The sequence below is a fragment of the Sinocyclocheilus grahami genome, unplaced genomic scaffold, assembly GCF_001515645.1.
Source record: "Sinocyclocheilus grahami isolate Dianchi unplaced genomic scaffold, SAMN03320097.WGS_v1.1 scaffold1037.1, whole genome shotgun sequence".
In the NCBI taxonomy this organism is placed as follows: domain Eukaryota; kingdom Metazoa; phylum Chordata; class Actinopteri; order Cypriniformes; family Cyprinidae; genus Sinocyclocheilus; species Sinocyclocheilus grahami.
Genome location: NW_015506216.1, coordinates 259,193 through 281,633, shown reverse-complemented (window position 1 = coordinate 281,633; position 22,441 = coordinate 259,193). Strand labels below are relative to the sequence as shown.

General features: G+C 36.7%; 1 protein-coding gene across 1 annotated transcript; it reads left to right on the top strand.

Moving 5' to 3' along the window:
* Positions 1 to 2,926: 2,926 nt before the first annotated feature.
* LOC107565961 (protocadherin Fat 2-like) lies at positions 2,927 to 21,242 on the top strand. Its single transcript, XM_016251308.1, has 10 exons — positions 2,927 to 3,094; positions 5,175 to 5,258; positions 16,826 to 16,948; positions 17,135 to 17,281; positions 17,363 to 17,486; positions 17,578 to 17,756; positions 19,000 to 19,131; positions 19,303 to 19,525; positions 19,609 to 19,830; positions 21,235 to 21,242. Exons 1-10 carry the CDS (start codon positions 2,927 to 2,929, stop codon positions 21,240 to 21,242), a joined length of 1,410 nt encoding a protein of 469 aa, XP_016106794.1.
* The last annotated feature ends 1,199 nt before the right edge of the window (positions 21,243 to 22,441 follow it).

Sequence of the window (22,441 nt, the reverse complement as noted above, 5' to 3'; positions counted from 1 at the left end):
AAAGCACGAAGTTCAACTTTGGATGTTTGGGATAAAGTTATTGCTGTACTTTTGAAACCACCTGTTTTAGTACACAATCTAAATGGGTCTCAACAACGTTATAAATAATATTGTATTTTCTTTTGTTATATGTATCAGTTTTATTTTCTAGTTTCAAGGCTTTGGCAATTGTATATAGTTTGAATATGTTGTTTGTTTTGTATTTTTGAGTGCACACAGATATGTATATTTTTGCTATGTAACAAAGAAATGTGTACAATGTTGTGTTAAGTTTAATAAAATGTTGATCACAAAAAAAAGTAAAAGCAAAGAAGTTTGTATTCAAAGTCAAAAAGCAAACACACTTGAACATTTTTTGTTTCAACAAAGCACCTCAGATGTGTGTATCTTCTAAATTATACTGATTGCATTACTGCTCTAACATAACACTTCATTTCAATTTCAACTAACTAGAAATTAACTTATTTTCTGCTTAGTAGTGATCGTCTCTTTCACTTCCACTTGATTTGGGTTTATATTTAATTGGGTTCAAAACATAATATAATATTATTAATATTAATAATGTGACCAGACTATATCTGTAGTCAGTATTGATTAAATAGGAGGGGGAAATTCTGCCCATATCCAGAAAGAAATGGTAAAAGCACTGATGTTCATTTACTGAATGATGTGTAGCCTACAATGTTTATTGTTTATTTGGATCCAATTATTGGGAATTGAGTTGAATGGTATTCAGGAACAGAGAATAAATTACTGAACAAATTACTGCATCTGGCTAAATAAGCAGGCGTTCGCCACAGGATTCTCAGATTTCTTTTCCTTCAGTGATGACTTTACGCTCTACGCTGCTCCCGAAGCCTGCTCACCGTTGACACGCCTCGCAGCTGGATTGAGACCTCTCTGCTCGGCTGTTCCGCTCTCTTCGCGCCTCAGCATCGCAGCAGTTCCGGTCCTGTTCCTCTGCCACCAGCCGGCGATTCTGAAAGAGCTTATTTCTAGCAGGTAAGCCCTAAAAGAGCAAATTCTAGCGATGTTGTTGCAAGTGTGAGGCTCATGCAGGGAATCTTATACGATGCAGAAGGGCAGTGAGTGCGTCACATGTCTGGGCAGCCCCCACGCAGAGACTTCTAGCTTACTGAGACGGAGTCTCGCTCTTCTCCTCTCGTGGACCACCTTCATTGAAGGCAGCCCCGGTCTCCCGTTTCTCCTCTCTCAGCGAGCCTTGAAGAGGGAAACAGTGGAGTCAGGGAAATAAACAACGGGGTCTGACCGATCTCATGCCGGCATTGTACCTGCGTGCTCTCTCTCCCTGCTGCGCTCTGATCCACCGCAGAAGGGCAGTGAGCGCTCACTCAGAGCATGAGTCTCGCTCTTCTCCACTCACGGACCGCCTTCACTGAAGGCAGACCCGCTCTCCCGTTACTCCTCTCTCAGCAAGCCTCGGAGAGAGAAACAGCGAAGCCTGGGAACCAAACAACCAGGTCTGAGCGATCTCACGCCGACACAGAGCCTGCATACTCGCTCGCCCCGCTGCGCTTCAATCCGTGTCTTACACGTGAAGATCGAGCGGCTCTATCCTCCTAAGTAGATTGGAGCAGAACGCTGCCACTGGCAGCTTCGAATTTGTCTGTGTGTGTCACTATGGCTGCGCTCACAGAGACGGGCTGCTTTTACCACGAAAGCAGTCTGCCCCTGTTCATTCAAGGTGGCCCGCCTCTGCGCTCTCATGTTTCTCTCCTCCCAGTTACCTCGGAGAAAGCAAGCAGATCCAAGCACAATTGTAGGCCAATTGGTGGGCAGAAACAGCGAGATTATCCGCTTCTTGTACGGACCAGGAAAGGAGCGCAAGCTAGATTAAAGTGATTATTAAGTTTTGAATATGGATATTTTTCTTACAAAAACACATCGATTCGCTACAGAAGGCCGTTGTTCACCCCCCGGAGCCGTGTGAGACACTTTTTTTTTATGGATGGGCGCATTTAATTAAGTGCTTTTGGACTGATGCATGCAACACCCACTGAGTGCCATTAAACAGCTTGAAAGATCAAAGACAATTTTTAATATAACTCCGACTGGATTCGTCTGAGAGAAGAAAGTCATATACACCTAGGATGACTTGAGGGTGAGTAATTTTTGGACTAATTTAAATTTTTGGGTGAACTAACCCTTTAAAACTGAATAAAATGTGCTGTATAGACTTCCGGGAGGTGCCATGTGAGAGCAAGACACGTGCGAAGGCAGCTCCGTAATTTTTCCATTGATATGTGAAGTTAAGGTATATTTTATTTTCACGTCATTAAGTTCAGAATACACACTTAAGATGCCAAATAAACCCCAAAAAAACATAGAACAAACGACTGAAACCCCGAGAGACATTCAAGATGACTGTGGCAGCGAGGCTAGCACTGTGGCTAACAAGGCAGTGCTAGAGGGGATAGCTGCTCTCCAATCAAATTTTCAGTTATTCAAGTCGGAGATAGTTGAGGCTATCGACAAGAAACTAGACCAGTTTTCGACCTCCATTAGAGCAGAATTAACTGCTCTCAAAAAAGAGACTGATGTCACTATATCGGCCATGAAAAGCACGATGGACGACCAAGCTAAAACTATGGCAGAGCTCGAACGTAGCGCAACTTTTACTTCAGATACAGTCTCCGAGCTACAAAAGGAGGTTGAAAAGCTAACAAGTAGTGTCTCACAGCTCACTGAGAAATGTACGGACCAGGAAAGTCGCAGTAGAAGGCAAAACCTGCGCATTCTAAATATTAAAGAGGGCGAGGAGACTGGGCGCAAGACCACAGATTTTATTGCACACCTGTTAAAGAACGCGCTATCTTTGGAAACTTTACCTTTGATCGACCACGCTCACAGATCTTTGAGAAAACGCTCCGACAACACGTCATATCCCCGGGCCTTCATTGTTAAGATGCACTACTTTCACGATTGGCAGGACATCATCCGAAAAGCGGCTCAGGTCAAGCCCATCATTTACAACGGAGAGAAACTCCTGATATTCCCTGATCTCCCAGCTGCCATACTGAAACAGCGTGCCCGTTTTAACAGAGCTAAAGACCTACTTCGAGATCGTCCAGGGGTCTGCTTCGGATTTCTGTACCCAGCGAAGTTACGGGTCACACACAACGGAGAAGAAATATACTTCACGGATCCGCTAAAGGTGATCACATTCGCAGAGCAGCACTTTGGTGAGGGGAACGTGTCGACATCATAATCACCTTATGGAACTTTATAAAGTCTACTAGACTGGGTTGGAACGCTGATCGGACAATTATAATTATGCGCTAAATTTTTATTTATTTTTCTCGACGTGATTTGTATTATATTCAATGTTTATATGCTTCGCGGCTCGAATTAGTAAAGACTGAGCTGCCTGTGTGTACAGATGGACATCCATTACATCAATAGGAACTGTCCATTGGGCTCCTGCTAGTCAGCTAACACCAGGTGGGCTGTTTTTTTACAGTCAAGTTTACTGTTTCTTGGTAAAATTCTAATTTTGTTCTCAGGTACGTTTCTGTTCTGTTTTCTCATTTTAATTTTTTTGTGATAAGGGATTGTGGGAGGGGATGTCTAATAGGGTTCTGTCTGTGGGTGCGTTCCGCGGTGGGGGGAGGTAACCAACGCAATAACTGGGATGGCTGCTGCTCAGAGTAAGACACCTGACAGCGGGGTGGGAGCATTGACTTTTTCTTCTTGGAAAGTTAAAGGTCTAAACCATCCTGTTAAACGAAGTAAAGTGTTGTCTCATCTAAAATCTATGAACACTGATATAATATTCTTACAAGAAACACACTTTAAAAATGACTCCCATTCCAAGCTAAGAGCCAGGTGGATAGGTCAATCTTTTCACTCTTCGTTCTCATCCAAGGCTCGGGGTACCGCTGTTTTAATAAGAAAAAGGATCCCATTTAAACATAGGGCTACGATTGCAGATAAGGAGGGGCGATTCATCATAGTTGCAGGAGAAATATTTTCAACACATATAACATTAGTTAACATTTATGGACCGAATTTTGATGATCCACGCTTTTTTCAAAATGTGTTTTCCCGGATTCCTGAGATATCACTTACTAATTTAATTATAGGGGGGGGATTTTAACTGTGTCCTGGACCCATATTTAGACAGATCCTCTGCTCAGCGTGCTCCCCCCTCTAAATCAAGGGACTTTCTTAACATGTATATAAAAAATTCTAATGTTGGTGATGTATGGAGGCTAGCCAATCCAACGGGGAGAGATTACTCCTTTCATTCACAGGTCCACAACGTTTATACTCGTATCGACTACTTTCTAGTTGATATGAAGTTAATTCCCTTTAAGTTCAACGCCACCTATCATAATATTTTAATCTCAGACCATAGTCCAATTACATTTGCTCTAAAACTACCAGAAATTGCAACAACTCAATCATTGTGGCGGGCAGACCCCTATTTATTAAAGGACACAAAATTCTGTGAGTACTTGCGTATACAGCTAGAGTTATTTTTTGGAACTAATGATCAACCGAACACTTCACCTTCTCTTTAATGGGATACCTTTAAAGCATATTTACAGGGCTGTTTTATCTCCTTTAAGGGTGCAAAAAATAAACAAAATACAGTGGCTTTACAATCATTAGAAAGACAGCTCAGTAAATTAGAGAATGCTACAAAACCTTCTTTAGAACTGCACAAGAAAATATTAAATCTTAGATATCAATACAATCAGATTATATCTGAAAAGTTTTCAAGATCTTTAACGTTTATGAAACAACAATATTTCGAATTTGGTAATAAGCCACACAAACTATTATCTAGACAGCTATGAAAGCTAGAAAGTGACCGTACAATCCATCGAATTAAATCAAAATTCAGGGCTTATTTATTATCTCCTACAGAAATTAACAATCGATTTAAACAATTTTATGAATCATTGTACACTAGTAATATAACTGATGATTCTTCCACTATGGAGACCTTTTTAAACAGCTGTAATCTAACAACGCTGGACCAAGAGGATAGAGAATTTCTTGGAGCTGATTTAACATTAGATGAATTAAAGAACACCATAAAGTCACTTAAAGGAGGTAAATCACCCGGCCCTGACGGAATCCCTTGCGAGGTACATACAGCTTTTAACAATCTATTGGGACCCTATATGCTTAGAATGTTCTCCCAGGCTCTGGAGGTGGGACAACTACCTCAGTCGTTTAATGAAGCGGTAATCACAGTCCTACCTAAGAAGGGCAAAGATCCAGAGGAGGTTGGGGGGTATAGGCCAATATCTCTCATTAATGTGGACCAAAACTTTTTAGCAAAGACATAGCCACTAGACTCAATACGCGTTTAGGAAAACTAGTGAATCCTGATCAGACCGGATTTGTTTCAGGTCGTAGTTCTTTTAATAATCTTCGTCGTTTGTTTAATATTTTATACTCTTCCCAGACTAATCGATCCGATCTGGTGATTTTGTCCTTAGATGCCAAAAAGGCTTTTGACCAAGTAGAATGGCCTTACCTCTTCACTCTGCTACAGAAATTCCAAGTAGGAGAGAAATTCATCACTTGGCTCAAAATTCTATATAAAAACCCTAGGGCACGTATACTCGCAAATAGAATTGTATCACCATCTTTTGCTTTATTTAGGGGTACTCGACAAGGTTGCCCACTTTCTCCCCTTCTTTTTGCCCTGGCCATTGAGCCTCTAGCAGAAACCATCCGCTCTGACGAGAGAATTCATGGGCTCTGTACTAAAACAACTATAAATAAAATTTCTTTATATGCAGACGATGTCTTATTATATGTGACTAAACCTGCGTCTAGTATCCCTGTAATCTTAAAAGTGATTGAACAATACGGCTCAATTTCAGGCTATAGAATTAATCTAAACAAAAGCGAACTCATGCCAGTTGGGCTTAAAGATCTTTCTCAAATTTTCCCAGTTCGGTTTAAAATAGCTAAAGATTGTTATAACTAGGAAATTTAGCTTGCTACGAGTAGCCAACTATCCCCCCCCTTTTAGAAAAATTTAAAAATAAATATTCAGTTCTGGAGGACTCTTCCTATTTCGTTAATAGGTAGAATAAATGCCATCAAGATGGTTTTCTACCGCAACTACTGTATCTGTTACAAAACACCCCTCTATTTCTTTCCAAGTCCTTTTTTAAGCAACTAGATTCAATTATTTTACCCTTTATTTGGAATTATAAAAACCATAGAATTAAACGACTACATCTCTCCAAATCTAGAAATGTAGGAGGTCTTGCCTTTCCAGACTTCCGCTGCTATTACTGGGCGGCTAACCTCAGAATGATATCAATAATATTAAACGATAAAAGCGGACAACTTGACTCAGATTAGTACAAGATGAATGTACCCCGTACAATCTTGGGGCTGTGATTCTTTCACCAACAAGCTGTAAAAAAGAAATCTACAGAAGCAGCCCTGTCATTAACAGTTTTATTCGTATTTGGAAACAAATTAGAACTCATTTTGGGGTGAAGACGTAACCTTTACTAATTCCCATAGCTGACAACCCCTCTTTTATACCTTCCATACTAGATAAAGGTTTTCAGCAATGGAGAGATGCAGGAATTCACACAGCAAGCGATCTGTTTCAAGATGGTACCTTTATTTCCTTTGAAAAAATTCAGGAAAACTACAAACTTCATAGAAGTAATTTTTGTAGGTTCTTGCAAGTCAGGAACTATGTACAATCCTACTTAAACAGATTTGCAACAATTAGCCCTTCATGTCTTGACACCTGCCTTAAGGAATATTTTGGTAAAGGGAAAATTATTTCCTGCATCTATAATACTCTCCAGGCCTCCCAATTACCTACTACATCTTCAATCAAAAGTTTATGGGAGGAAGAATTAGGGCCAGAAATTTCCAATGAGTAATGGGCGGATAGACTGGAAGAGATTAATAGATGTTCAATAAACTCCAGACGCTGCCTCATCCAGTTCAAAATCTTGCATAGACTACACTACTCTAAGACAAAATTATCTAGAATATTTTCAGGTGTCTCTCCAAAATGTGACAAATGCAGGACGGCTGAGGCGACCCTGCTTCACAGTTATGCATTATGTCCCAGTCTTCAAAGCTTTTGGTGCAATATTTTCGATGTAATTTCTGAAATTACTAGACAACATATTGAACCTGATGAGTTTTTAATTGTGTTTGGTGTTTCAAGACATGAGCTCTGCCTGTCCAATTCTCAACAACGATTTCTTTCCTATGGACTTTTAACAGCCAGAAAGCTTATTTTAACATTCTGGAAAAATAAACTGCCACCTCCTTTCCAGCTAATTTAAAAAATTTAAACAAGTCAGGAACTATGTACAATCCTACTTAAACAGATTTGCAACAATTAGCCCTTCATGTCTTGACACCTGCCTTAAGGAATATTTTGGTAAAGGGAAAATTATTTCCTGCATCTATAATACTCTCCAGGCCTCCCAATTACCTACTACATCTTCAATCAAAAGTTTATGGGAGGAAGAATTAGGGCCAGAAATTTCCAATGAGTAATGGGCGGATAGACTGGAAGAGATTAATAGATGTTCAATAAACTCCAGACGCTGCCTCATCCAGTTCAAAATCTTGCATAGACTACACTACTCTAAGACAAAATTATCTAGAATATTTTCAGGTGTCTCTCCAAAATGTGACAAATGCAGGACGGCTGAGGCGACCCTGCTTCACAGTTATGCATTATGTCCCAGTCTTCAAAGCTTTTGGTGCAATATTTTCGATGTAATTTCTGAAATTACTAGACAACATATTGAACCTGATGAGTTTTTAATTGTGTTTGGTGTTTCAAGACATGAGCTCTGCCTGTCCAATTCTCAACAACGATTTCTTTCCTATGGACTTTTAACAGCCAGAAAGCTTATTTTAACATTCTGGAAAAATAAACTGCCACCTCCTTTCCAGCTGTGGCTTGACGAACTCACAAATACACTACATTTGGAGTGTATACGGCTCTGTCTAAAGAATAAGAGAACATAGTTTTCTAAAACTTGGGATCCCTTTATAAGGTATTTAGGGGATGAAGGCAGAGGAGACTAGGAAGAGACGGATGTTGACTTAATTTGAGTTGGATCTAAGATCCATTCCACCCCTGGTGTTTTGTTTTATTTATTTTTTTCAGTATTCCTCCCTATGTGGTGCGTATCAGGCAGACAGAGTGAGGGTAGTTGGGTGGGTGGGTAGGTGAATGGTCGGGTGGGCAGGTGGAGAATTGCCTTGTTTTGTTTTAGGACTTTCTGTATATTATGTTAGAAAATATGTGCATATATCTGCATGTACAGTGTATACTTAGACTGCATGCGCAAGTATAGGATTGTTATGTTTGTGTATGCAGGTGTATGTATAAATATGTATATATAGTTAATAATTGCAGAAAGAAGTATAACTTGGTTAGAATTCTGTTTGCATAAGGAAAATCTGGAGGAACTTCTGATTTGAATCTGTTAAGCTTATCTGTACTGTATATTTCCCCAATAAAACAAATTTAAAAAGTGCTGTATATAGAAATGCTCTCATCTGAAATAAAGGAAGATGTCATGTAAACTAGTCCTTGTGTTGTGTATTTTACAAAGTTGATGATTCCTTTAATAGCTTTTTAAGATTTGAGTCAAAATTATGTGTTAATCCTGTATTAATTACTAATAGGTTCCTTAAATCTTCACTTTAGAATACTGTTCAGGTTCTAAGTAATTCCAGCTAAATTATCTAATAATTCCTTATTAATTGCTAATGGGTTCCCTATATTTTCACTTTAGAATACTGTTTCAGGTTTTAAGTAATTCTTGCAGAAGTATCTAATAATTCTTTATTAAATGAACAATTGATTTGTTAAATCAAATGAAAAATGGTGTGTCTGATTGGTCCAGACGCTACATTAATTACTAATGGGTTCCCTGTATTTTCGGCAGCACTTTAAAATAGGGAACACTTATTCACTATTAACTACGACTTTTCCTTCAATAACTTCCTAATTTGCTGCTTATTAATAGTTAATAAGGTAGTTGTTAAGTTTAGGTATTGGGTAGCATTAGGGATGTAGAATAAGGTCATGTAGAATAAGGCATTAATATGTGTTTAATTAGTACTAATAAATGTCTAATATTCTAGTAATATGCATGCTAATAAGCAACTAGTTAAGAGACCCTAAAATGAAGTGTTACCATATTTTCACTTTCCCACAGTCGTTGCCTTACATACAGGAATTTACTTAATGGTAATGTGATATATGTTGAGGAGGCACACATACATATATGAAATATAAACTAAAAATAAAAACTAATAAGTTGGCTATCGCAAGGCACTAGAGTGGGGGTGGGGTTCCTTTCTGAAGCTGATTTCTTACAGAACACACTCACAAAACAATTATTCACCACACAGGTAAAAATTTCTATAAAATGTATTGTATTTATTAATATTGCATTTTCATACTACTACTACTGTTAATAACGTTTATAAGACAGAACCACAACTCAATGTAATTGTGTATGACTGTTCATTAGTAGTTACTTAGTTAGTTTTCTTGAACCTTAACTAGTAGATAATTAATATTAGTTCTTCAGGAGGTATGACAGAATTCATTAGTTATTGATTAGCAAACTGTTACTTAACACAATCATAAAATCCTATTACATACTGATTAGTTAACACATCTTCCTTAGTAGTTAACAGTAGTGACTTACGTGTTAATGAAGAATTACCTATTAGTTCTTCAGTAATTGCTTACTGTTACGCAGTAAGTAAGAAACAGTATTCTAAAGTGCAACCGAAAAATGTTTTGAGTTGTTACTGAATTAAAGTTAAACCATCTATTTAGATACATTTGTGGACTAACACAGAAGTTTAGACTTCCATGACATGAAGTCTAGACACACCAATTGCTCATAACATGTTTCAGTCTCTTTCAGTTTCAGACCTGATAATTGTAATCGCTAATCCATCAGTGGGAGTGTTTTGTTTCAGATCCCTCACATTTTCACAGAAGGTTACAGATGGTCTGTCTCCTACAATATGAGTCAAAACTGATTTAAAGAATTGATGTTGAGAAATGTTCCATTGCTACATTCTACCTTAATACCACAGGGTATGATGCAATATTTTGGGAAAATAGTAACAGTATGAAAGAAGGAAAAACTCAGCCTATGTTGTACTGTTTCAATAAGAACAGCTTTAATGAGTAAACAGAAGAACAACATGACTGTGTGTGGAAGTGTTACAGGGTTTTGTCACTTGCACTTAAGTTGAACTTTAGGCCAGAAGAAGAGATTGAGACAAACATCTATTGTCAGTTATATTTAAATTATGTATGTTGCCTATTAGCTGCGATAAGAATAAATCATTTGCATCCTAAAACATGGAATATTACTTGAGATGTTGAGCAACTGAGGAATATCTACTATTCATGTTTCTGATTAAATTATGTACAAAAAATGAAATGGAGAATACTGAAAAAAATACAATATTCCACAAGGGATAATGTGGGTTAGGGTTAGGGTTAAGTTATAGTATTTATAGCTGTATATAAAACAGTAGCCCATATAATATATTTGCACTTATGTGTGTGTGTGTGTGTGTGTGTGTGTGTGTGTGTGTATTACATCTCAATTTTCTCCGCTATATTGTTGTATTGTTGGCTGTTGAATGTTGAATGTTCCATGATTGCTATCAAGATGTGCTTTTCATGATATTCAAGTTACATTTAAAACATGCATGCTATTTAAAATACACACTTGGTCAAAAACAACTGTATTACACATTACAAATAGGTATACATGATATGAGGTGGTCAAAAAGCAGGCTACTCTGCTCTCTTGTGCTGAACAGGTGACATGACACCTGTGAATGTGACGAAATCAGGACGTTCACCATTTATAGATCAGAAATCTGAGTGGCTCGTGTTAAAGAACGACACCGCCTGTCTAACAAGAAATGGAAATCAGTTGTTTACTGCCAAGACTCAACAAAACAACTGATTACTGATTGACAATATACTTGTAAATGTCTGACATTCATATTTACTGTAAGTTGAACCATGCCAGGTATGGAATAATAAGATTGTAGTGTAGTTTATTGCTTAATCATATTTATTATTCTGATTTAAACAATTTGACTTTAGCATGTTGAACTCTTAACTGTCTCTCACATGGTCTGACGACACAGAGCACAGAATGCATTTTTGCATTGAAAAAAGACACCAGCAGTGGAATGGAATTTGAGTGCCACATTTTTATGTCATGCGTGAGATGCTGCAAAAGGTCGAACAAGTCTGTCTTGCTCATATTTACATAGCGGAATGCAAAAATGTGTGTGGTTATGTGTTTTGCACAGGGAGGTATGACGCGTCTACAGTAGTGTAGCCTGTTTAGTACCTTCTCGCATTCAGCTTCTGCTTCTGCCTAGCCTTGGCGAAAAGGGGAGCAAAGTATGTAAACCTCCCCCTGACAGTACAAAGCCTTTCCAGCACCAAGACTGCTGTTGTGCCTCTACATGGAGGTGCCACAAAGACACGGCACCTTGCTGCCCCATGCTAAGCAACAGTGGATCTCGGATATGCTTGGTCCACAGAGGCCAGTTTCATTTATGATAGTAAACCCAGAATGAAAATCCAGAGTGGAGTCCTGAAAGGCGGGATGGTGCCGGCAACTATTACAGTTAAACTGATGCCAAATGTAGTGCACTGCATTCCTTTGGACCACATCAGTGGGGCAGAGAAGGGGTTCTCGATGTCATATATGCAAATGTAATATATGTACATATAGGAAATATCAATAGAAATGGAGTGCAGTAGTCCTTTTATTATCAAGGTTTTTTTTTATTGGGTTTTGTCTCATGTTCATTGTCTTCATGTCTTTTATTTTGTTTGTTTGTTTGTTTTTTTAACATAGTCATGGTTCCTGTTATGTGTTACCCCTGCTGTCATGTGATCTTGTTATTTTGTTCCTTGCCATCTTTGTTGCCTTATGCCATGTTCTCATTGGTTCATTGTCATGTGGTTATGTGTTATGGTTGTTCATTGGTTGTGATAGTCATGTGTTCCCCTTGTCTAAGTATTTAAACCCACATGTTTGCCATGGTGAGTTTCATATTTCATGTTAATGTTCACGTTTATGTTAAGCCAAGCCAAGACAAGCCTTTGTTTATTGTTTTTCTGCTCACTTTTTGATTTAATAAACTGCACTTGGGTTCACATTAGTGGTGGGCAGAGCGAGGCTTCGTGAAACACTAAAACAGTCGAAGCAAATGTGCCGAGGCTTCGAAACAATTCGAGACGGTGACACCTAGTGGTCATTTTCAAGTATTGCTCTGAAATAGCATTGATAACGAATCGTTAAAGGGGTCATATGATGTTGCTAAAAAGAACATTATTTGGTGTATTTGGTGTAATGAAATGTGTTTATGCGGTTTAAGGTTCAAAAAACACATTATTTTCCACATACTGTACATTATTGTTTCTCCTCTATGCCCCGCCTTTCTGAAACGCGTAGATTTTTACAAAGCTCATCGGTCTGAAAAGCAAGGTGTGCTGTGATTGGCCAGCTATCCAGTGCGTTGTGATTGGCCGAATACCTCAAGCGTGAGACGGAAATGTTACGCCCCTCACCATACTGTGATGATGTGTCCCGGCCGGAGCGATGATTCAAAAACATGAAAACCCATTATAAACGAGGCATTTGTTGCATCCAGTGGGGACATAATTACGGATTATAATGACTTATACTGTCTTTTTACGCATTGCGTTGCATCGCGCCGCGTAAACATAAAACCATGTCTGCATTTGTGATCGGAGAAATGACAAACAACAAGTGCTACTCTACACTGCTCAAAACTCGCGTTTGAATCTCGCGTGAGAATTGGTCCCCAAACTAAAGTGTGACCATATATACTTTATTTTATTTTTATTTTATTTATTTTTTTAAGTAAGTGATGTAGGTTCTTCATCAAATGTATGGTAACTACTAGACAGTATTATTTATTTATTTATTTATTGTTAGAAATTAACTAACTTTAAATAATGAGCGAGTAAATCACAAATCCATCTTCTGAAAAGTGTCTTATCCTGTTTTATCCCACCCTGAGTCACTATGCCTATATTAATGATTTATCTTTTAGACATGTGATGTGAAGATACATTTCCCCGGAAACTGCATACTTCTGTCATCAGTCGGTGCATGATTATGTTATTTTCATAAATGCAGGAAAGCAGGTCAGGCTACAACTTTTAGTTTGCATAGTATCACATTCGTATGGAAGCTTGTTTCTTGCCATTGTGTATATCTCACTTTTCTGTTTTGTTTTTTTCTCGCAATTCTGAGTTTATATTTTGCCATTCTGTTTTTGTGTCTGCTACAGAATAAAATGATAATAATAATTCTGACTTTTTTCTCAGAATTCTGAGTTTCCTTCTTTTTTTTTTTTTTTTGGTTTCCACTAGACAATAAAAAATAAAAACATTTTATTTCACAATTCAGAGTTTATATCTCACAATTCTAAGATTATATCTTGCAATTCTGACGTTTTTCTAATTTGTGATTTAAAAAAAATATTCAGAAATTGTGAGATATTAACTCAGAATTGTGAGAGAAAAAGTACTTCGCAGTAAAACTTAAGTCCCTCTGCTCAACTGGAGTCATAGACTGTTTCTGGCCTGTCATTCCCTGCATAACTTTGCTAACAGTCATTTTCTTATGTAGCTTCACCGGCCTCTTAAAAAAAATGATTAGAAATGGGGGCTGTGTGAATGTTACTTTGTGGAACAGAAGGGTCTCAAAAGTATTCTAGTCCATCTCTTTGAGAGACAGATAAGAATTCTGACTCTTGGTCACATCAATTCTCACTATTAACTAACTATTAACTATGATTTTTGCCTCAATAAACTCCTAATTTGCTGCTTATTAATAGTTAGTAAGGTAGTTGTTAAGTTTAGGTATGGGGTAGTGATTAAGGGATCTCAAATGTGGTCATGCAGAATAATGCATTAATATGTGCTTCATAATTACTAATAAACAGCCCATATTCTAGTAATAGGCATGCTAGTTAATAGTGAGAATTGGTCCTTAAAATAAAGCGTGACTTCAGTTTTTCATCCCGTGGCAAAAACAAGCTTTCATATATTTTTTGTGCATTGACTAGATTCACAAAACATTTTTTGTTTATGTTACCAGTGTATATGTTTACTAATTACTACTTTGTATGTTTGTCTATAAATAGCCCAGCCAAGTTATAATAGTTTATCTTACACGATATGAATAGCAATCGTCATTGCCAAACTTACAGTATGTAATGTTATTTAAAGCAACTGTTTTCAATAAGTCAAAACAACAGCGGAATGTAAGCTACTTGCCTGCACATGAGACATATTTCTTCTTTCTTTCTTTGTTGATTGATTGATAAATTTTTTTTTTTTTTTGAGTGCCTTGAGCTAATCAGATTTTCACTAGAGAGCAAAATGTTATAGAATTACACTGCGACACCTGGTATTAAATCCCATAAATCCCATCTTCCCTATTTAAATAATCTAGTTAACCAAAAAGCAAAGTTGGTTTGGTCTAGCAAAATGTTTTTGGTATTGACCTATGCATATTTATTTTGCACAATTAAGACCCAACCCTTCTGTAACATTGAAAGTGTACTCTATAGGTGAAAAGTCAAAGTCAAAGACATCTTCTGATCATCTCCTTTGACTATTGTAAATGCCCTTTTCCTTTCACCAAAGGCCTCTGATCTTACACTATATTTAGAAAGCTATAGCTGATCACAAATGGCCAAATGCTGGTGTTATCTTAGTTGCATGCTGTTGTTCGACTTAACAGAGAAAAAAAAGACATTTGAATTTGTTTTCCGCTGGCCACAATTCGAATGAAATCCTCGATGCAGATCACAGGATAATATGATTTTAAAACTAACTTTGGAAATACTGATACCTGCTTACCTTAAAACATGAAAATCAGCAGTCAATAGAGCTGCATTAAACACATTACATAATATGGAGAGGCCTAATGCATATGTTTTCATGGCTTATTTACAGTATGTCTGTTTTACAAACCTTTACTGAGAGTATAGCTTTGATGTAGTGTGTTGTGTTTAGTCAGTAATGGGAAGTGGGGTTTGTTTGCTTGGAAGGATATAAATGGATTCATAAAATATCTGACCTGTAAAAGTTACGCTGTAGGGAAACACAAGTTGAACTCATTCCATAGAATACAACAAAAAACACACTCCCGACCGATTAAACACTGTTATCTACACCAAGCAGAAGGCCTGTCTTTTTAAATCTACGTGCAATGTAAGTTCATGCATATGTAGGGTTTGTTTGCTTGGAAGGATATAAATGGATTCATAAAATATCTGACCTGTAAAAGTTACGCTGTAGGGAAACACAAGCTGAACTCATTCCATAAAACACACTCCCGACCGATTAAACACTGTTATCTACACCAAGCAGAAGGCCTGTCTTTTTAAATCTACGTGCAATGTAAGTTCATGCATATGTTGTAATTCATATAATTCATATTTTTTTTTATTTTCAGTTTAATTGAAACCAGAACCTGTTTTAGAAGCCTGTCATACCACTTGTTTTCTGTTCTGTTTAAGAATGTCTGGACTCTTGCCAGAATCATTCATGCATCCTTCCTTAGAAAGCTCATCAGACAATAGGGTGCTAATAGCTGTTAAAAATTAATCGGATTCATTGGGTTTCCAGAGAAATGTTGTCAAATCATCCTCCTTTGGCTATTTAAAGAAGCAAGAGCCAGCTTGCTTCACGTGAGCTTCAAAGCAAACCTAAAGCAAGACAAAACCAAGATCCTCTCGCTGCTTAAAATGAAGACTGTTGTGATTGTTTTCCTTGTTGCAGTAAGTAGCAGAAATTATTTTATTTATTTTGATCAGTTTCATAATTTGTGTTGCACATTATTTTAAGGTGTCCTTTTTACAGTGTAATTATACAATTACAAGAACTGAGCGATAGTAATCAACACCATGCACTTTCTTAGTGTTAGTGTTCAGTTTAGGGTTAGTTGCTTGTAAGTAATTAATGCAGAATTTACTGTTTTTATACTGCAATAAGTACTAGTAACGTGTAACGGGGACACTGTCAAATAAAGTGTTACAAAAACATTTCACTCATTTTGTAAAAACAAATATTGTTTATTAAAATAACTAATTCTGGCTAGTTTTATAATGTTCAGAGTTTTTTGTGCTATATTCCACATGAATTATTGGATATTTACAGTATTTTTTTCATTAAACGTAATGACATTCAGGCAAGATTAAGTGTGCAGATCATTTTTATAAACTGGAAATGACAAATAGTGACAGATATCCAATGAATGTTGAATTTATATTAAGCACAATGGAATGCAAAATGTACCTCTCGGAAAGTAAATGTTTGCAAATAATTCATATTAAAATACTGTAAAAACAATCTTGTTATTGCTAACAAGCTGCATAGGTTGCACTTTTTAGTTTGGGGACCAATTCTCACAACTTTTGCCTCAATAAATTCCTAATTTCCTGCTTATTAATAGTTAGTAAGGTAGTTGTTAAGTGTAGGATTAAGGGATCTAAAATATGGTTATGCAGAATAAGGCATTATTTTTTGTGCTTCATAAGTACTAATAAACAACCATATGCATGCTAATAAACAAGTAGTTAATAGTTAGAATGGGTTCTTAAAATAAAGTGTTACCGTTGCATTGTATCCTCCAGAACATGATTGCTAACAGGTAAGAACTTGAAATGAACTAAATTTATTATTGAGTTTTTAACTGATCAATGCTTTGTCTAATATTGTCTTTTCCAGAGTGTCTGTATTCAGTGTACAACCCCATCAAAATTACACACACGCAAAAAGCGAGCCTGGGTTGTGGATTCTCTGTCCATGGAAGAGGAGCACACTGGTCCTTTCCCATATAAACTGGGAGATGTAGGTTATACTGAAACCTTTCTATAGTAATCGGACACTTTATAGCAGAATATCAACTGATTAAACTAAAACCGAAGTTTTTAAAATATGGATAGTTTAGGTTCGTGAAAACAAGAAAGCAATATCATTTTTTTATATGAGCACAGAATCAAATGAATCATTTTGAATGTTTCCATCCTTTCTTAGTTAAATATTGAAAAGAAAGTTATCGAAGAATTCTCCATTCATGGACAGGGCATCGACAAGGACCCCAAAGGGGTTCTCTCTGTTGACAGCAACGGATCAGTTTACGCTCATGGAAAAGTTGACTATGAGGAGTACAAGAGACTGAGAGTAAGTCCTACAATAAGCAGCGACTAAGTTAAATTAGTATTTTTATTAGTTAATACTGACTGTTATTTTATTGACTTGCAGATCACACTTTCTAAAGAAAACACAATAGTTGCTGTGGATATTGATATTCTGGATGTTAACGATCATGCTCCTGTTTTTAATCCGGACCTGTATGAAATCACAGTAGATGAATTAACACCACAAGGTACCGTCCCGACTCTAATATACAAAACCTGTTGGTTTCCAGGTGATGAGCAACATTTGACCTGATCCTCTTTGTATTGTTTTACCCAAAGGTAAGCCTCTGGTCACAGTGCTGGCAACCGACAGAGACCAGCCTGGCACAGCAAACTCACAGTTTACTTTGAGAGTCGCCTCAGTGTCTCCCTCCACCTCCAGAGCTCAGTTCTTCATTCAGCAAAAAAAAGGAGAGCTGACAGGAACCATATCTTTAAAGGGATCCCTTGATTATGAGGTAACATATACACAGTTTTTCCATCCTGAAGTCATTTTGTCAATGTTATGCTGCAGATATAATGTATTATTTAACATTATAATTCCTGCCAATTTTCAACATCCATTCATGCATCCATTGACAAATGAATAGTGTTATCAGTATTGAATATGGAGCAATGACATGATGTTCATTTGTGTTGTCTGGGTGGGTCTATTAATGGATTAAAAACACATTCACACAATAATTAGAATACATCTTGGGCATTGTAACGGGGCGAATGAGATGTGAGGTTTGCGGATCCATATGCAAGGCTTTTATTTAGAGGCATGGTCATGAAACAGGCAAGGGTCAGACAACAACACTGGTACAACACAGGCAAGACAAAAGAGTATTCCTAGGGCAAGCGTGGGTCTTCGATCGGCAAACGTAAACCAGAGGGCGAGGCAAACGGGTAATCCAAAATATGCAATAATCCAGGCAAGGTGCAAACATAGTCCAAACGACAAGACGAGAGAATTCTAAGACAGGCAGATAATCAGGTAGCAGGTAATCGCAAGACAAAACTAGACTAGACTAGAAACTATGAATTAGGGCAGAAGGCTAAAAACTAAACTATTACAAAAATAAAACTATTGAAAAGGGGAAAAAAACAAATTAGGTAGTTTGTTCTTTTTTTTAACAAAACTGCTTTACTGGTAATTGATATTTGAAAAACATCATCAAAAATGTATTTTTATTGTAGAAAAGATCTACAATAAAATAAAAGGCCTCTACAGACCATTGTGATTGCGTGTTAAGGTCAATAAAAGTAATATTTATGAATATTTTACCTTAAAATATATTAAAAGCCCCTTTTAAAAATGATGATGTGTACACTTATTCAAGGTAAATATATTATAACTTTTTTTAATGTAATTGTTATACCACATGACATTATTAGAGTTATTAAATTTAAATGTTTCTTGAAAATGAATGCAGAAAATAATAAATGCCGTTCCAAAACACCCCCCCCCCCCCATTTGACATTTTGTCTTTTACTGTTTTTAAACATTTTTGGTAAATCAGGTACACTATCCAGTCAAACGTTTGCACTCATCTCATTCTGTTAAAACTATTTACCACATTTTACAATAAATCCCTATCTCGTTTTGTATTCGATTGTATTAGGAGTTTGCATTCATGCTAGCTGTTTAGATCAAAAGGTCAAAGATCATCTGACACAGATATAGTATTCAACTTCGCTGCGTCTTTTTCAACGCAGGAGACCCAAAAATACACTATTCTGGTTGAAGCAAAGGATCATGGGGAGAAGATGCAGCTCTCCAGCACAAGCACAGTGATACTGAATCTCATCGGCAAACACAACCATCCACCAGATCTCACTGAGAGAACAGTGAGTAAACAAAGTGTAAACCTGTTTCTCTCTTCAGAGCTTTCCGATGTTGCTATTTCAGTCGAGTTATGCTGGTTGAATTGTTTTTGATGATGGTTATATATACAATAGACTACCACTGAGGAAAGTCCAGATCCACATTAATGTTCTTTCCAATCACCGTTTATTCAGAAAGATGCTGGTAACTCCTCAGTATTCAAGAAGATGATGAAGCAAGTGGGTGTAATGGAGAGAAAGGAGACTGGACCGATGCTGGACACCAACAAACTGGCCATGTGTCTGTCCGAGGAGACGGCTGACGTTACAGCTTTCAATCCAGACCTGTACAGCCCGCCTTTACACTTTGAACTGACTGGAGACGTCCAAGGGAAATGGAGGCTTCAGTCTAACTATGGTAATAGAAAATATCATCTTGTTTTACATTGTAATAGCAACCAAATGTACCTGTTTCCTCTGTAATTTGCGTTTTCCTCGCAGGTACATCTGTGAGACTGATCAAAGAGAGCGCTGTACCTGCAGGAGATCATGAAGTCGCCCTTAAGATCTCTGACAGCCGGGGCCAGCATTCAGCCCAGACCCTCTCGCTTCATGTGTGTGACTGTGATGTTTCTGCAGACTGCACTGTGCTCAGAAACCCAGCAATAAAGCTGAACGTCACTGCCATCGCTGTCATAATTATCAGCATCCTGGTGCTGCTGGGTAAGAGAATGACTTCAGCTCAAGCACAATCCTGGGTTTCACATTCACTTTGAGGAGTCGGCAGAAATGTTTGTTTGGTTCATCCAAATATTCAAATTCTGCATTATATTAAACTGAGATTTTAACATCAGGAACATTAAATAAACTGCAAATTGTATATGAATCAGTTCACACTACTATCCAAAAGTTTGGGTCAGTACGATTATTATTATTATTATTATTTTTAAGAAATCAATACTTTTATTCAGCAAGGATTAATCAAACATATTTTGTTACAAAAGATTTATATTTCAAATAAATGCTGTTTGTTTGTTCATTAAAATATCCTGGAAAAAAACAACACGTATTTAACAAAAATATTAATCAGCACAACTGTTTTCAACAGAAATCAGAAATGTTTTTTGATTATCAAATCAGTATATTAGAATGATTTCTGAAGGATCATGTGACACTGAAGACTGGAGTAATGATGCTGAAAATTCAGCATTACATCACATTTTAAACTATATTCACATGGAAAACGGTTCTTTTAAATAATAATATTTCACAACATTACTGTTTTAACTGTATTAGTATTACTGTAATGTATTTGATCAAATCAATGCATCCTTGGTGAGATTAAGAGACATCTTACTGACCTCAAACTTTTGAACGATAGCGTATGTGCCTGAAGTTGTGAATCTAATAATCTTGTGTGTGTGTGTGATTTAAAACAACAAGGCATCCTGTTGATGGTGTGTCAGATCAGAATAAAGACATCTACAAAGGACCACATGCCTTTAGTGGAGGGACCAGACCAATCTCTTAGTCCTGACATCAAAGAAATGTGTTGAACTTGGTTGCATGGTAAGCATTATTTTGCAGTTTTATTCATTAGAATCATCTAGCACCAATTTCAGCTATTTGAACATTATTTGTTATCAGTGTTGTACAAGTAACGCGAGTTACGTAATCAGATTACTTTTTTCAAGTAACTAGTAAAGTAACGCATTACTTTTTAATTTACAAGAAAATATCTGAGTTACTTTTTCAAATCAGTAACGCCAGTTACTTTTTTTCCCATTTATTGATTGAAAGCTCTCCTGGCCCCTTGTTGAGAGAAATCAGAAGATGTTACTGTAGTTCAATGTGAACATGCATTAATTCATCTCACTCACTCACTCACAAAAAAAAAATTCAGATTTAGTTTTCCTCAAAATTAATTAAAACAGTTAAAAGCAACTCAGAATATGACTCAAAGCTGCAATAATTAAATATGTTAAATAATACAAATATCCTTATGTATTTAATCCCATTTTATTAACTAATTTGCTGCTAACCTTCAGTGATCCAATTCAACCATACTAATAAGCAAAAATTGCACAAGATAAACTAACATGTCTTCTTCTCTTTTTATTGCTGAAGGGTGTTGAACTTTCTTCTTCTGTGTATACTGTACAGACGTGAATTTATATTTCCTTCAGCCTGAGGCTTTTGGTGTGAAAGGGCTTGCTTTTACGTTTGCCAAAAATAGAACTTTTTATATTAAAAGCAAGCAGGCAAGCCCTGCCCAGATTTAAAAAGTAACGTAACGCATTACTTTCAATAAAAAGTAACTAAGTAACGTAATTAGTTAGTTTTTTACAAAGTTACGCAATATTGTAATGCATTACTTTTAAAAGTAACTTTCCCCAACACTGTTTGTTATCAAAATAACCTTTAAATATGATATGACAATACGATGATTCAATTTCTGATTATGTAAACTAAAGGGTCTGTTAAAAAGCTAGATCTAAATCCAATCACAATTTCTGCTGCAAATTATGCAATGCTTTAAACCCAGAGGCCGATGGTCAGACTAATGTCCTCTATTATCCAGACAGCAGCTTTACTTCAGATGAGCTCCTCCAGCCAGAGCTGGAACTCTAATGCTGCCTGACGTCAGTGTGTCACTGTGTGGTGGAAATATGAAGGACATCAAAACATGAATCTGATGAATGCACTCTATGTCTGACTGCTTGCTTTTACACTGTGAATTAAAAGGAAGGGCTGCTTTGGTTGTTTTAAATGTATGATCATATTCATACAACGACTTTAGGAATAGCTTGATGATTAATTCTGCTTTAAGTGCATGGTGTGAATGAATATGTAAGTGTCATGTGATTATATCAGCTTATGCCAATGTGAAATCATGTGCTCAGACTGGGTAGGTGATACTGTATAGAGTTATTCTTACACGGATATATTTATAGTTTTTATATGAAGGAATTTATTTATATATATGAGAGATTTAATTTATGTAATGTATTTATTGTTGTCAAATAAAAGGAAATAAAAAGAATCTGTTGCTGATGATTTGAAAAACAATTATCTGTTATTAATTACAATCTGTGTGGCCTAGATTGTACTTATTGGCCTTTGCACTTCCTGTAAGTGGATGTTTCCTTGATTTCCACATGATGGTCCTATAAAGAAAGAACAATAATTGTCTTAGTCTTTTAAGTGCACAAGTTGATAATGAGAATCATGAAAATTATATCACCAGACCATCACCCACCCAATATATGGCACATTCACATAACTCCAAAAACAATCCTTCTGATGATCCTTCTGGCAAATTAGACAGAAAACC